The 17,120-nt window shown below is 34.2% G+C and overlaps 1 protein-coding gene across 7 annotated transcripts in view; it reads left to right on the top strand.

The window, feature by feature from the left end:
• The window catches only part of USP25 (ubiquitin specific peptidase 25), a 200,870-nt gene that overhangs the window by 110,428 nt on the left and 73,322 nt on the right, over positions 1–17,120 (top strand). For 6 of the 7 annotated variants that reach the window (XM_020976262.2, XM_020976265.2, XM_020976268.2 and 3 more), the window contains 7 exons: positions 6,065–6,192; positions 6,819–6,914; positions 8,205–8,366; positions 9,902–10,110; positions 12,487–12,557; positions 13,410–13,638; positions 15,261–15,461. In XM_020976262.2, coding sequence (XP_020831921.1) covers positions 6,065–6,192; positions 6,819–6,914; positions 8,205–8,366; positions 9,902–10,110; positions 12,487–12,557; positions 13,410–13,638; positions 15,261–15,461 — 1,096 coding nt within the window. The remainder of the gene's footprint in view (positions 1–6,064; positions 6,193–6,818; positions 6,915–8,204; positions 8,367–9,901; positions 10,111–12,486; positions 12,558–13,409; positions 13,639–15,260; positions 15,462–17,120) is intronic. The other variant, XM_020976266.2, reaches the window with a different exon arrangement.

Consider the following 17,120-nt stretch of genomic DNA (forward strand, 5'->3'; position numbering starts at 1 on the left):
TCACTGAGGACTGTTTTGGTGTCTGTGCGCCCACACTGAACTATGCTCCTCTCCCTGCCAGGCGCAGTGGACCTTTCTGATCAATCATCCAGGCTGTCTTGGGCTGGAAATTTGTTTCACTCTGTCTTTTTGTGGGTTCTGCTGCTTTAGAATTTGTTTACAGCCATTTTTTTTCCAGGTATTTGGAGGGGTCTGGGGGAGAGCTCAAACAAGTCACTGCTTTTACTCTGCCATCTTGGCTTCCTCCCCACCCCTCCACCCCCCTGCCGAGGGCTGGCTTTTAAACTTCTTGGTAGCTAACCCACCCTTTCTCTATCTAAACTACAAGTGGTACTCTCTCCTCTCAAGGTTTTCATGACAGTGCTCTTTTGGCTCACCTTATATGTTTGCCCCTCAATCTGATTATCCACATCATGCACAAGGTCCTGTCCTGAGTACTCTTCTCTTCACTCTCTCTTCTCTTCTTGGTGACTTTGTCAGTTCCCATGGGCTTTACTATCATTTCTGTGTAGATGACCAACTAGATCTATATGTCTAGCCTTATTATCTCCCCTGAACTGCAATCCTAGTTCACCAGTTGCCTATTGGAGATATCAAACTGGATGACCTAGAGATGTCTTAAATGCAACTAAAACTGAGTTTATTATCTTTCCCCAAAACCCTCCCCTCTTCCAAACTTTCTTAATTCAGTCAAATCTCAGCATTATCCTTGACCCTTTCCTGTTTGTCGCTGATCTGTTTAGATTTTAAAGCAGTACCCAGCCTATTGTTACATCTTCATTGGACATCCCATTCCCATACCCTTCAGTCATGCAAACTGACCTCTCTGTCTTAGACATATTACACTGTTTTGCATCTCTGCTTTTTTTTTTTGGTGAGGCAATGGGGTGAAGTGATTTGCCCAGGGTCACACAGCTAGTAAGTGCCAAGTGTCTGAGGCCAGATTTGAACTCAGGTCTTCCTGTATCCAGGGCCAATGCTCTATCCACTGCACCATTTAGCTTCCCCCCCACCTCCATCTCTGCTTTTGCACTGAGTGTGCCTTGTCCCTGGAATGTATTTTCTCATAAAGTTCCTTTCTTACTTGAAAATGTGTGTCAACCACCATCTTCTGCTTAAAGCTTTTCCTGATCCCCCTCATCTGCTAGTGCTTTCCTTCTTAAAATACCTTGTATTTAACTATTTTGTATATATTATATATTTGTATTTATGCTGTACATAATACATGCATTTATACTTGTCTCTCCCATTAGAATGTATACTCATTAGAATGTAGGGCTTATTTTATTCTTGGTATTTATATCTTAACCACCTAGCACCTTGCCTCATGTATAGTGGATTCTTAATAAATACTTGTTGATTGGTTGGTTGATAGATTGATTATATACGCTGCATAAGCTGTTCAAGCAAGGGAAGGCTTTATAGTTTATTTTTTCTTCCTCTTAATTTAGAGCCTTTACCTCACTTTTCAAAACCTAGGCGGAAGAGGAAAAGTGAAATATATAGCAATATGATATCACTGGAAACATAATTGTTAATAAGAATGTCTACATTCTTATAAAGACTACAAAGGCTATAGTAACAAAGATCTTTAGTTGAGGCAAGAGAACTGCAGTTTGGGATATACAGCACCTGAGTACTGGAGTGCCCAGGAGGGAAAGAAGGGGCAGGGTTAAATACACTTCGGCAGGGAGGGAGTCTCGTGGAAGGGACAGCCTTGAGAAGCTTTTACGTAAGTTGTTTTGCAGAATAGCTGAAAGTCCACAGAAAAGGCTGAGCAGGCTCAGGGAGAGGTGATACCTGTGCAAAACAGCAGAATCCAGGTGCAGCAGTGGGGGGTTTTAAGAGAGAGCATAAGACTGGCTCCAGCTGCTTCAAACCTGCTTCAGCCTTAAGGTTGGGGTCAGGGAGCCCCACTGATGGCTACATTAAACAAGACCTTAGTCAGAAGTAACTTTACATTTAAGTTTCCTTGCTTTTAATCAACTCTCAAATTATTTTATGTATAATAAGGTTGCATAATAGCCATAATAGTTAATAATAATAGTTGACTTTTGTGTAATGCTGTAAGGCTTACAAAGTACTTACATGTAATATCTGATTTATCCTAATAACAGTTCTGTTACATAGGTGTTACAAGTATTATTATCTCAATTTTACTGTTATGGAAACTGAGGCTCAGAGAGATTAAGTATTTTTCTCATGCCACACAACTAGTAAATAGTAGAGGAAGAATTTGAAATGTAGTCTTTTCTCACTCTAACATGATCATTCTTTCAATTATATTTTTTATCAACTCTGAATAACCTTTTTCTGGTAGTAATATCCATTTATGTGCCTAAGATAGGACCTTCAATTATAAACCATCTCATTTTAAGAAGGAAGAGAAGGTACCTACTCTGTGCCAGAAATTGTAGTTTACAAATATTTTCCCATTTTATCCTCATAACAACCCATGAAGTAAGTGCTCTTATTGTCACCATTTTATGTTTAGGAAACTGAGGCAGACAAAGCTTATACAACTTCTTTAGGATCACACACTAGTAAGTGTCAGAGGCTGGATTTGAACTCATATCTTACTGAGTCCACACACTGTGCTGTATCTACTGTGTCTTTATCCCTCACCTAGAATAGAATTATTCAAACAAAATTTTATGTAAACTTTTTAATAGATGCAAACCCTACAAACTAAGTGATTTAAAAAAATGAATATGGTGCCATTTTAATATGAATTTATTTTTCTTGAAACTTTAGAAAAAAACTGAAAATTTATTTTAAAAATAGGTTATGTTTCAGGCTATTGCTAAATGTCTAAAATCCCCATACAATACATTCTTGGTCTGTTAATTAACGTAACTGCTGGTTTGCTGTGTTGTAAAAAATACCATGCTGTTTTGCTAATAATTTATGGTTTAAAGAAATTCCTTTGCTCAAATCAAAGCATTAAATAGGAATAATGCTAATATTTTGTGGTCAGTATTCCAAAATTCATTGGAGAAATTCTAAGCATTTTTTCAGGTCAGAATATGGATACAATTTTAAGAATCAAGAGATGTCAAAGAATAATTCCCCCCAAAATATCAAAAGTAATATTGTGTGCAGAATTTGATTTATGTTAGAAGCATATAAATCCAAAGCAGATGGGGGTGAATGGGAATAAGGAGGAATGCGTGATATATACTGAGTTCAAATTGAGGTGTAGCAACAAGAGGAAAGTGATCCCTGTGGTGTTAGTAAGAGAAGAACCTGCAGGAGGGTAGATGAGGAAGATAGGAGGATTAAAAAGGTGGGAAAAGGAAGGAGGCCTTACCTTGATGGTGGGAGAGGATTCCAGTGATGGTCTGTGAAGGGAGATGGGAACTTGGTGCTGTGTCTGGTCTAAGGGATTTGATGCTTGAAAATTCCATTTGACCTGTCTTGAGGGGGGTATTTGGAACTCCTGGGGGCAGCTAGCATCTGGAGGAGCAGGAAGGCATGGATATAAAAGGGAGATATCCAGAAATACGGGGTAAAAAGGTAATAGGGAAGGTATAGATTAGTGATGGGCTAACTAATCAGGAAAAGTGGTAGAGAGAGGTCTGCCATGGAAAAGTGGCCTCTCTGACACTTGCATTAATTGGAAAAAAGGGAATCCCTGGGGTAAGCTCTACAAGGGAGAGCCAAAAACTGCCAAGAGGACAGAGCCTAGCAAAAATGCCTTGGAAATTTTGATTGAATGAGTAATACAGAGAAAAGAGCGACCAAGTAATTACAGAGATCACGAGTTAGAGGCTGAGGGTCTAGAGTAAACAGAGACGATGGATAATGAAGAGAGTGAGAGAAATCCTTTTTTGGAAAGAGGCACAAAAATGAAATTTTAAAAACACTAGAAGAGGGAATCTACTTGACCGAAAGGAGAAAAGGGGGAGAGAATTATATGATCAGATAAAAGTAGAAGAGAAAAAGAAACAAATAAGCAAAAGGGGATCAGGAGGGGAAGAGAGGCAGTGGAAATAGGATCATCTTAAAAAGGATTACGTTAGAGTGATTTAAGGAACCATAATACTGTGTTTGAAGCAGAAGAGATAAAAAGGATCATAACTTAAAAAAACACAGCATTACAGACCAGTGGAGGAAAATATAAGCCAACCTCTTAACTTTGAATGTAAATGGTTTAAGTGATCTGATAAAAGAAAAGGGAAGAATTGGATAACAAAACAAACCCCTAAAATCTGTTGTTTACAATAAACACATTTAAAAAACAAAAACATTGCCAAAATAAAACTGAAGGGATGTAAAATAAAATTTACTATTCATTAAGTGAATCTAAAAAAGCAGGAGGTAAAAATTGTGCTATTTAAGCAATAACCAAGCAGAAACAAACTTTCAAAAAAAATAAAGAGATTAACAAAGAAACTACATTATACTGAAAATGACCATGAACAATAAAGTATTATTATTAGAATAAAAGCAGATCACATAACTCTCATAGTTGTAGGTAGGAAATGTAATTTTAACCAAAAAAAGAGATAAAGGCAACTATAAAATATAAAATAGATAACTTTGAATACATGACACTGAAGAGTTTCTTCGCAGACAAAATTATTGCACTATAATAAGAAGAGAAAGGGTTAAATTGGAAAAAAAACTTTGTATCAGATTTCTCTAACAAACTCATTTGTTATCAAAGATATAAAAACTATACATACACATTTATATATTATATGTATACATGTATACAAACATATGTAACTAATATATGTTACCTGTTATATAATCGCATATGTTTTGTGTGTGTGTGTCTGTGTGTGTGTAACTATTACCCTTTCCCATAAATGGTCAAATAATATAAACAAACATTTCTCAAAAGAAAGATTGTAAAGTATTCACAACAACATGAAAGAATGCTCCAAGTCACTAATATGACGAGAAATGCAAATCCAAACTGTCTGAAGTTTCACCTTACACTCTGTAAACTGGTAAAAATAGCAAAAAATGGCAATATTCAGTGTTGTAGGAGTTGCAGAAAGATAGGCACACTTATAATTGTTGGTGAAGCTGTGAAATAGTACAACTGTTTTGGAAAGCAATTTGGAATTATGCAAATAACATGACTAAAATGTACATACCCTTTGAACCAGAGTCTTTATTCCTGGGCTATTTATACCCCAAGAAAGCCATCGATAAAAGAATCTCCATAGACACCAAGATATTCAAAGCAGCACTTTTTGTGTTAGTAATGAATTAGAAACAAACTAGATGCCTATCAAATGAGGAACAACTAAACAAATTGTGGTACATGAATGTGATCTAATATTATTGTGCTGTAAGAAACGATGCATGTGGGGGGCAGCTAGGTGACGCAGGGAGAGAGCACCGGCCCTGAAGTCGGGAGTACCTGAGTTCAGATGCGGCCTCAGACCAAACACTTGACACTAACTTGCTGTGTGACCCTGGGCAAGTCACTTAACCCCAATTGCCAAAAACAAAAAGAAATGATGCATGTGATGAATATAGAGGAACAGGAAAGATCTATGTGAACTGATGTAGAATGTAGTAAACTGAACAAATACACACACACACACACACACACACACACACACACACACATACACGCGCACACACGCATGCGGAAACTACAGCAATGTAAATGGAAAACCACACACCAAAAAATCAAAACTAATGTAATAAAATTATAAAAATCAAGCAGGTCTCAAATGGAGATGAGAAGACACCTACAGCCCACTTTTTCATGGAGGTGGGTGGTCCACAAGTGTCCATTGCACATGTTTTTGGACTTTCTCAATATAAAGATTAGTTATTCTTTTTTTTTCCTCTAAAAAATACTCCTTTTGTCATTTGGGATACCTCTCTGGGAGGAGGAGGGATACTTGGAATGACTATTCCAACACCCAGATGCATAGCTGTTGACAGCAATTTTTTTGGATTTTGATGTGCAATTAAATTAGGTACTTAGTTTACCAAAATATTATGTTGTAGACTGCTTATAAAAATGCTAATGTTACCTAATTTTTTAAAAGTAGGAAAAGTTTTATTAAATTTTAAAATATCTTTTCTTATTTAGCATTGGTTCACAGAACTTCCACCTGTATTAACATTTGAACTCTCAAGATTTGAATTTAATCAGGCGTTGGGAAGACCAGAGAAAATTCACAACAAGTTAGAATTCCCTCAAGTTTTATATCTGGACAGGTATGGCTTAATTAATATAGCAGCAAGAGAGAGAGAGAGAGAGAGAGAGAGTGAGAGAGAGAGAGAGAGAGAGAGAGAGAGAGAGAGAGAGAGAGAGAGAAAGTGTGTGTGTGGTACACATACACGTATATTTAAAGTATGTTATCAATTTAGTGAATTATACTCTTTTTTCTAAATGAAATTCTGATTTAATTTTATTGGAAATAAACTTTGTTTTAAAAGCACATGACAGTGTGCATAAAGAAATAATAGTTTTAAATGGCAACTGCCTTTTCTGCTAGCAGATATCATTTATAATATACAAAATGTTCAATGTAGAGAGAACATCAATTTATGGAAAGAATATTGTTATAGAAATAAAAAGTAACCCTGACCAACTTGCATATTTTCTTAAATAGTCTCAAAAAATTATAAGGGAAGATGGTGTTTTATACAGTCAATAAAATGGTTCATTGTCTCTAAACATTGTAATTAATTTCTTTTTTTTGTAGCAATGATTGAGCTTAAATAGTTCCATTTAAATTACTTAGAACTGAGTTCAGTTTTCTTTGCAAATGGTATGCCACTTATGGTGGTATCTAAGTGTATAGAAATTCTAAATGCTGGCTTTTTATTTTTATTTGCAGATATATGCACAAAAACAGAGAAATAACAAGAATTAAACGAGATGAGATCAAGAGGCTAAAAGAGTACCTTACAGTATTACAACAGAGATTAGAAAGGTATTCTTTAAGAACTAAAAAACTACTCAGTGCAATTTGCTTTATATTTTATATCTTGTTCTTCATAATTAATGTAAAAAGTATAATTATAAAGATGTTGGTTTTAATCACTCTTTTTAGCAGATTAATAATTTTGATAAGAGGTAATCTTTCTGGGCTGATCTAGGTGTGTGATTAGTTTCATTACATTACTGATTTTCAAACTTTTTCATCTCAGGACCCTTTTACACTCTTAAAAATTATTGAAGACTCCTCACCCCCATGAGAGCTTTTGTTTTGAATGTGTGAGTATGTGTATATGTGTGTATGTATGTATGTATGTATGTATGTATGTATGTCTGTGTGGATATACATACACCATATGAGAAATTAAATATCTTATTCTTATGAAGTTTTGACCTCAAAGACCTTTGAAAGAGTCTCAGGGATCCCCAGAGGTTTCTGAACCACACTTTGAGGATGGCTGCATTGAATTATTCCTGTCAGAGTTTCAGGACTGGCTTCTAGAGTAATTTTACTATTTTTTTTAATGGCACACAGACATACAGCTGAAATGATAAGGCATAACATGAAGCATATAATTCTGGTTAAGATTTTATTATTTTTACTGTTATAGTATTGCTGTACCTTGGTGTTACCACTTAGGTAATGGTTAACCATAACTATTTCAATTGCCATTAAACCCAATTAATCTTACTAATCAATTTCCCCCCAACTTTTGTTTTTATTTTCTTGTAAATTGAAAATAAAAACTTCAAAAAATTTTAGTATAAAAGTAATTAATCCATTTTAAGAAAACCTAGTAATTTTTGTGATTTCTGTGGCAATGCAGATTTGTAATGTTGTCTTAAACCAATTAGAGGTGATTGAAAGCCAGTTAAATAATTATATTGATCATGTGACAGGTGCCCTGTCTGAAAATAAAAATATGGCTAGTCCATGAAAGAGCCAACAATAATTATAATAATCCATCTGGGCTATGACAATGAAAGGGAGTGAAGTCTTCGAATGAAAATATCATAAATACACATACATATGTGCGTGCATGTGTTCAGAGGAAGTATTAGTGACTCAATTTTGAGGATATTTAAAACATTTACTTATTGTATCATTTGCTCCACCAGCCTTTTTCATCATTTCAGCAGAGATTCGTTTGATTTTATAAGAAAAATGATGGCGTAAAGTAATTTCATTGTTATGTAACAAGTGTTTGAAAACTCTTAACAATTGCTGAAAATGGAGCTTTTTGAATATATTAGTAAATGCATTCGTACATTTTATGGTTAACAGATATTTAAGCTATGGTTCTGGCCCCAAACGATTCCCCTTGGTAGATGTTCTACAGTACGCACTGGAGTTTGCCTCAAGTAAACCTGTTTGCACTTCTCCTGTTGATGATATTGATGCTAGTTCCCCACCTAGTGGTTCCATACCATCACAGACATTACCAAGGTAAAAACATTTTTTTAATGTGAGGGGAAACATTTAATACAGTGTGACATTTAATATGGAGAGAGGTTTCATTTAAACTAAATGTAACATAGTCTCTTGCTTATTTGCTATAATACATTCAAATGAATGGTTTTATAAAATAAGTTTAAATTTTTAAGCTGAAAAAGTTGGAAAAATGCATGTTTTCTATATATTAATTCATAGCTTATTAAAGTAGATTCTATTGTTGTACGGAGTTAGGAATTTTAATGTTATATTTTCAAAACAAAATAAAACATACCTTTCATTATAGATAAACATATTACCCTTACAGCCTTGTATCTTTATATAGTGACACAAAATAATACTAATAGTTTATACCATCATAGTAATACAAACTGACAGGTACCATCAAAAACATTTTACGCAATATCCATGTATAGAGTATATATAAGTAGGTTTACCTATTTTTATTTTCAAAGTAATTGATGTATTCCATTAATTTTATTTATCTTTTTTTTTTATTATGCCTACTATTGCAAAAGTACTAAAGATACAAAGATTAAAAAAAAATTAATGTTCCTGCCCCCAAACTAGATTAAGGCTAGGTAAGGGTTGAGTGGTATACAATATACACGAAGATAAGGTACTAGTAAAAGTTAGGAGTAATTGAGAAATTAGGAAAATTTAAGCAGAAAGAGTACTTTTATTGGGAGCTTGGGGAGAGGTGAGAAGAAGCTTGCTAGAATAAGTGGCTTCTGCGTTGGGACTTGAAGGAAAAGATGTATTCTGAAAGGCAGAAATCAGAAGGAAGTGTATTCCATGATTGAAGGATAAGTCCAGTAAATACATAGAGGTCAGAAATGTCATGTCAGGTTTGAGAAATAAATAGTAGTCCAGTTTGTCTCAAGTATACCAGGAAAGCTAAATAATGTACATTTTTCCACACATATGAAATGGGACTGGAAAGGTAGGTTAGAGTTAGATTGTGTGGGGCCTTAAATGTCAACCTAAAGATTTGTATATTATCTTAGAAGTAATAATGAGCCCCTGAAGGTGTTTAAGCAAAGGAGTAACATGATTATGAAGATTATTTTGACGGCTGAGTGTAGAACAAATGTTGGGGTCAGGCATGGGGAGGTTTGTAGGTGAAGATGCTGGTATAGTAGTTAAAGGAAGAGGTAATGTGAAGGTTTGAGCTTGTGTATGTGTGTGTGTGTGTGTGAGAGAGAGAGAGAGAGAGAGACAGACGGACAATGCCTTTAGAACTGATAAGATTTAACTGATTGGATGTGGGAAAAGAGTTAAAGAGTTAATGGCAACATAATTCTAATTTTAACCTCATTTAATAATAAAAGTTGAAGTATTTGATGGAGTTTTGAGGATTTGGTCTTGACCTTTTTAGTTAATTAGAATACTGCAGTCAGATTTAAATATTAAATTTTTTGTTTTTTTTTTAACTATTATAGTTCTTTTGAATATTTTTATATAGGTATTGAAGAGTTAAGCCTCTATATGACATACTATTTATCCTATTCTATCATTTGAAAATATAGCACAGCAGAGCAACAACAGGGAACTCCTTCAGAACTACCAAGCACATCACCTACACCAAGGTCATTTATACATAAGCCATTTACACAGTCACGAATACCTCCAGATTTGCCCATGCATCCAGCACCAAGACATATAACAGAAGAAGAACTTTCTGTACTAGAAGGCTGTTTACATCGCTGGAGGACTGAAGTAGAAAATGACACTAGAGGTAAGATAGTTAATGTAGTTTAGTAGTAGTAGTTCCCTTAAGATTGCTCATGTTTAGGGAAATCCTCTGTGAATTCCATTCCTAAGCATATAAAATGCTCATTGTGATTTTAGAATTGCCCGTACAGGGCTGTATAAGCTATAGCCCTCTGCCTATTTTTCTGTGGTCTGTAAGCTGAGAATGATTTTTGCATTCTTGGGCCATAAGTTGTTACTGACCTTTGGTCTAGTATAGCTCTTTAATTTAGCCTTGTCTAACTTAAATAAATCTTTAACTTTTTTTCTTAGGTCTTATTTTCCAATTTGAAAGTATCTTAGTGGGTCTTGACTGAACTCTTCTTGAAATCTCAATGGATATTTTGTTTATTCAGTTGTACATTAAATTATCATGGTTTAAATGGAATTTCCTTTTCATATTGATGTATTCTTAAAGAATTTGTTAAAATAATATTTGTATGTCAAATTATACTTCCTATCAGTTTAATGTAATTTCAAAATATTAACTCTTTGGTCACTGATGTATGATAAATTTAACATTAGTAATTGGAAATTTAACATTAATAATTTGAAATGAAATTCCTATAGTACTTTTGGGTTTTCATTGTGCTTTACAAACATTTTCTCATTTGATCTACTCCATAACACTGTGAGGTAAATGTTGCAGATGAGAAAACTGGCTGCGATCAGATAATACATTTTTTCTTCCCGAAATCTTTGGTTCCTTTCCTTTATTGTTCACTTTCTGATTCTTTCTCCTCTGATTGTGGTTGCCTTCGGGGCTGGATCTCAAAGCATCTCAGCCTTCTCCCACACTGGGCAATTTAAAGTTCACCATCCTAGATATCTGCCCCAAGTGACTCAGATGGATGCTGTGCTCTTTCCTTCAGATTTAGTAGAGTGATGCAGAACATCCTCTCCGCCTTCCCCCAACATCCCCTCCTCCCATCAGGCATGCTCACGCGCACACATAACACACACACACACACACACATGCACACGCACGCGCGCGCGCAGAGTGACCTGTCCTAGGGTCCTGTCTCCTTCTGTCCCTTTGTTTCTTACTTCTTATGTTGTTTTGAGTGTTATAACACTGGTGCTATGGGGTTGACTTCCCTGACAGTTCAGAGCTTTGAAGTGCTGGGGATTTCAGGGTTGTGGCCTGGCCACACTTTGGTTCTGGAAGGGCTACTGCCATGCTGGCACAAATTTCTGTAGCCTGGAATTGGGATCTTCACATCACTGGAAAAGAGGGAAGGCAGACTGAAATATGGGGATGATTTTGTGTTAAGCCTGTTATCATATCCTTAGGTCTGCTAGTACAACCTTCTTGCTGTTGGCATGAGGAGTTAGGGAAAGGGTACTGAGTGAGTTCAGGGTCAGTGAGCATTGGTTCATGAATTTGTTGTTTTTTATGATTTTTTTTTAACTTTGGATTTTGGATTTTAACTTTTTGGATACCTTGATAAAGTTGTTTTGTCTTTGGCTCGTAGTTTCTGTTTTGAAAAAGTTTGGGGTACTCCATCTTGTTGCTTATATGACCCAGAAATCCGATAATGCATTTTTAAATTAAATATATACTTGGAATTCATTACATTGAATACTATTCTAAATAATTATTGTAAAATCTATGTATAGCAAAAGTTATCCCACATTCTAGGCAACATCACCAAACTATTTTGAGCATTATTCAAAACAACAATATTCTGATGCAATAATAATTTTGAATAAATCAATGATGTTCAGTCTGTTCTAAATTATTATTTGCAGAATGGACTATTACAATTACCTTTATTAATCGCATAGCTATTAAGTGTCCAAGGGAGGATTCAAATCTTGGTCTTTTTGAGGTGAAATCTAGCCCTGTTTCTATTATAATGACCTCTTGAAAATACTTCTTTGTTATTAACACTTTTTATCACTAATTGAATCACCTATTTTGATAAATTCAGGAATATAAATATTTTTTCTTTATCTAAATTATTTCTCCATTTTTCGTAAGTTTAGGCAGCCTTAATATTTCTTGATTTTGTGGATTTTAAATATTAAACATTTACTTGGAATTCTACTACCAAAAAAATTACCACTCCAAATAATTTTTGCCAAGTCTATGTAGTTCAGAAAGGACTTCAGGAAATGACCTACACATTTTGAACTTGTTTAAACAGTAAAATTCTCTGTAGTAATAATTTTGGATAAATTCCTGATGAGAAGAATATTTGGAATTAGCAATGTTAAAGGTCATATTGATTTGAGGGTGGATTCTTCTCATAACCTTATAGACAAAATAAGATTTGACCCTTTTCCATATATTTTCAGTAGAAGTATGGTATATTAATCATAAGGTGATTGCTATTAAAATGTTTCTTTATCACTTTAGATTTGCAGGAAAGCATATCTAGAATTCATCGTACAATTGAACAAATGTACTCTGACAAGTCTATGGTACAAGTAAGTAAAATTCTCAAGTGGGAAATACATTAAAATTATATTCAGTCTAGTATACAAGTATTCTTATAGTCTAATTATCTCACGTATTTAGTTGTTTCATTATTTTAAGAGTTTCCTATTTTAACAGTTTCATTTACAGTTTTTGTTAAACTATATGATAAAATCTTTAATACTTTGTTAATTTTTTAAAAAATTATTGAACATTACTGTTCATAGAATTTCTTACAGAGTTTCATATAGTTTCATAGGGTTTCTTTTGCATTCTTGAGGGAAGAAAAAGAGGTCATTTCTTACAGTTGTTGAAAATAAAGTCAATAAGTATTTGAAACTTTATTTTGTAGAAATCACTGTGTAATGGTAGCAAGAAAGTTTAGATAATTAGATAGCAGTCCAGGACTCTAAGCCATTTCAGGTTTATTACATTATAGTTAATGTGTGTTCATATACATTACACAAATTATGCAAATTGTATTTGACTCTCCTTGTAAAGCATTTAGAAATTTAGCTAAACCATACTTTATGCATAAAGCTTTTGGGAAATTTGTTATTAGCAAATGGCAGTATAAGTATGTTAGTAAATGCTCAGATATCAACTTCAAAATAGAACATTCATGATGTTTTTTAAGACAACATCCTTGCTTTAAACAGGTTAACTCAGCTGTCTGTTAATTATATGCAGCAAAATTTTCATTTCAGCTAGTTTCCTTCAGCTGTAGGAAAGTCTTCCACTTTGGTCACCCAACTGTAAATTCATGTATATTGAAGTATTACAAGTTAATTTTAACATTATCCTAAATTATTATTTGATATTAGCTAGAAAAATTACAAGTTAACTTTTCCCCACGTGTTTAGGTTCCTTATCGCTTACATGCTGTCTTAGTTCATGAAGGCCAAGCTAATGCAGGACACTATTGGGCATATATTTTTGATCATCACCAAGAAAGATGGATGAAATATAATGACATTTCTGTGACAAAATCAACATGGGAAGAGCTAGAGCGGGACTCTTTTGGTGGCTACAGAAATGCCAGTGCATACTGTTTAATGTATATTAATGATAAGGAACAATTCTTAATAAGAGGTAAGAGCACAAGAACATGAAATTAAATGTGCTTACTTATGTAAATTCTTTCTTGACTAATGTGTTCTGCAAATAATCAGGTGCTATGTGGATCCATTTGATATTGGGTTAGTTAATCAGTTAATGATTACTGTGCCAGAGTAGTATTTTTATTTTATTTTATAAGTGAAGAAACTGGAGGTTTGAGAGATCAGGTAGCCTGGAAAGATCAAGTAGAACTGGAAAGTTCTAATAGAATTAGAACTAGAATTTTATGTTGGCCTTGTTTGTGCTCTTTTCCTTGGTAAATCACATAGCCATTTATTAATATATTAGCTTGTATTGTCCATACATTGACTAAAAGCAGCTCTTTCATGGTCTGTTGAGGAGGGTTCGTGTATGTTCAGTTAGTCCTGTAATTGTTGCTGACTTTCACAGATTAAAAAAAAAATTAGGTGGCTAAGGAACAGTGAAAATTGAAGGGAAAAAAGAAGATAGAAACAAAAGGTATTTCCCCCCCACCTCCAACCCCAATATTTCATTGCCATTTTTAGTATATTCCAAGAACTGTTTAGTCTTACTGCTTTTCTATTCATGTATTCTTGCTTAGTGATTGCCTCATGATAATAAAAGGTGTTTGCTTTTGTTTTTTGTTGGTTTATTGTTGTTGTTGTTGTTGCCATTTTTTGCTTGTAGTAGAGCTGTAAGTAGCTACTTAAAGCAAAATAGTCCTTTTGTGATGTCTTGGTAAATCTTAAAATTATGACTTACTTTTTGTTAAAAGTTCATAGAATAGTAGGATAAATATAATTGCATGAGATTATAATTTAAATTATAGTTTTATCCTTAAATATGGAAAAGATCCCTGATTTTTTTGAGTCCTCCTAATATAGATCACAGTCCCTCTATAACTTAGAAGATAGTCTTTAAAAACTGCAATAACCAAAATATTCATTACCCTATGGTCAACTTGGTGATGACCATTTTAAAACAGTTAGGCAGGTCCTTGGACAAAACATAAGTGGTCCATCACCAGGGTATGTACCTAAAACTTTTCCAGTTTGGGAGGATTTGCTACTACGGCTTTCATTCTGCTAGAGTATTTGAACATCCAGAGTCATCTCCATACTATTTTGGGCACTAGAGAATGCCCAACAATGGATTGTATAAGTATATACAATAGTAGAGTTCTATCTTTACTACTTATAAATTTCTTTCATTCTTCTTTCATCGAAAACAATAACATTTTGTGAATAGACACAACACAAGGTATTTTCTTGCCATAATAGTGAGTCATTGTATGCCAAAAGTTCAAATTCTAAACATTAATTCTCATTTCTGCATATTAAATGTGTAGGAAGCATAATACCTATATGGTTTATTGAAGAGCAATTTGTAATCTAATATTCCTTTCCAAGTATTCTTTAATGTGTATTTTTCTGTTTACCTTTTCATTTTTAGATAGCATAAGTTTGTCAGCAAGTGGTAAAACTAAAGATTTATTTCATACAAATAATCTCCACTTCACTAAGTATAAATAGCTTAAAATATTTGTTAAATTAAGTTAAAATAACATTCTGTTTTGTGAACTGCATTTCTTCATTCTTGATCACGTAATGGTCTTTGAAATATATGATTTGCAGAAGACTTTCACAAGGAAACTGGGCAGAAACTTGTCGGAATGGAAACATTACCTACTGATTTAAGGGAATTCGTCAAAGAAGATAATCAGAGATTTGAAAAAGAGCTAGAGGATTGGGATCTACAACTTGCCCAGAAAGCTCAGCAGGAAAAGATTTTAGCATCCCAGAAAATAAGGGAGCCAGCACCTTCTGTAATGACAGGTCAGCTAATTTTTTTTTCAATAGCAATATTTCAAAGGTTTAACATAAAACGTGTAAGTTCTCTCTTTCTATATATAAACATAGGTCCAAAGTGTGTTTGTGTGTGTGTGTGTGTGTGTGTGTGTGTGTACATACACATGTATGCAATACATATATGTATATATAGATATACAGTACATAGTAATAATGTCTCGTATGTATATATGTTTATACGTATATTCACAATACACATACACACATATATTCCAGTGTTCCAGGTCCTATGTGAACAGGAACATTGGATTTCAGCAATGATTTCAAAGTTTGTTGATGGTAGAGTTCTATTTTCTAATTTCATTAGACTAGAAATTTCACTGGGCAGCTAGGTGGTACAGTGGTTAGACCTTTGGGCCTGGAGTCAGGAAGACCTGAGTTCAAATCCAGCCTCAGACACTTAATTGCTGTGCGACCCTGGGCAAGTCAGTGAATCCTGTTTACCTCAGTTTCCTCCTCTGTAAAACGAGCTAGAGAAGGAAATGACAAACCACTCCTTTATCTTTGCCAAGAAAATTCCAAGTGGGGTCACAGAGAATCTGACACAACGGAAACAACCGGATGACAAACAACAACAGCAACAAGGAATTTCACTGTTAGCAAAATTTGAAATCAGGTGTATCTGTATTGGTAGGATTCAACCAAGTCAACAAATATCTTAAATACTCAGTGACTTCAGTGCATAGGACAGGCTGGCGAAAAGTATGTCAAAAGATCTATCACTCAGAATCAGGAAGTGAAAGGCAAAGTTTTTTAGGCTAGACCTAGACCTCACACTAGATATAGCAAACACTGAGTAATAAAAGCCAAAATTTATATAATGCTTCAAGGTCGACAGAGCACTTTCTGTAGAAGATCTCATTTGATCTTCACAACAGCACTTTTAGATACACAGTACATAGTAATAATGTCTTATATGTATATATGTTTATACATATATTCACAATACACATATGCACATATATGCCAGTGTTCCAGGTCCTATGTGAACGGGAAAGTTGGATGTTCTTATCTCCATTGAAGAAAGTGAGGATGAGATTAAATGATTTGCCCAGGGTCACCCAGCTAATAAGTGTCTGAGGTGAAATTTGAATTCAGATTTTTGTGCCTCTGAATCCAGCAGTCTATTTTCTATGACACCTAGTGTTCTCACTACAAAAAATAAAATTATTTTAATAGGAAATGATTCTTTACTAATGTGGGAATTTTTAAAAAATAAACTATGCATATCATATTGTTGACTTTTTAAAGGGACATAGAAATCAACACTAAATGAGAAAAACTTTAAAAATGAAGCTATACCAAGGACTCAAAGATGCTCCAACTTGACCTATTTAACCAAACAAATGATGCATTAATATGGAAAATGGCTAAAGGAGTAGGCCAATTCAGACTTTCACCATTTCTGACTGAAGTATAACTGATGAAAAGCAATTTCCACAAAGAAAAAGACCAAAAGAACCTAAAACTTACTTAGGGAATATTTTGCTAAACTCTCCCTAAAGCTATCTTTTATGGTATATCCTCCAAGTAACTCTCTGTTTTCCATCAGTGGGTCTGCTTGGTTTCTGTTCAGTGAACATCATACCTTCCCTGTGACAGGTAAAAGATTAAAAGACTGAAGAA

The sequence above is a fragment of the Phascolarctos cinereus genome, unplaced genomic scaffold (genome assembly GCF_003287225.1).
Source record: "Phascolarctos cinereus isolate Bilbo 61053 unplaced genomic scaffold, phaCin_HiC Scaffold_726;HRSCAF=1367, whole genome shotgun sequence".
In the NCBI taxonomy this organism is placed as follows: domain Eukaryota; kingdom Metazoa; phylum Chordata; class Mammalia; order Diprotodontia; family Phascolarctidae; genus Phascolarctos; species Phascolarctos cinereus.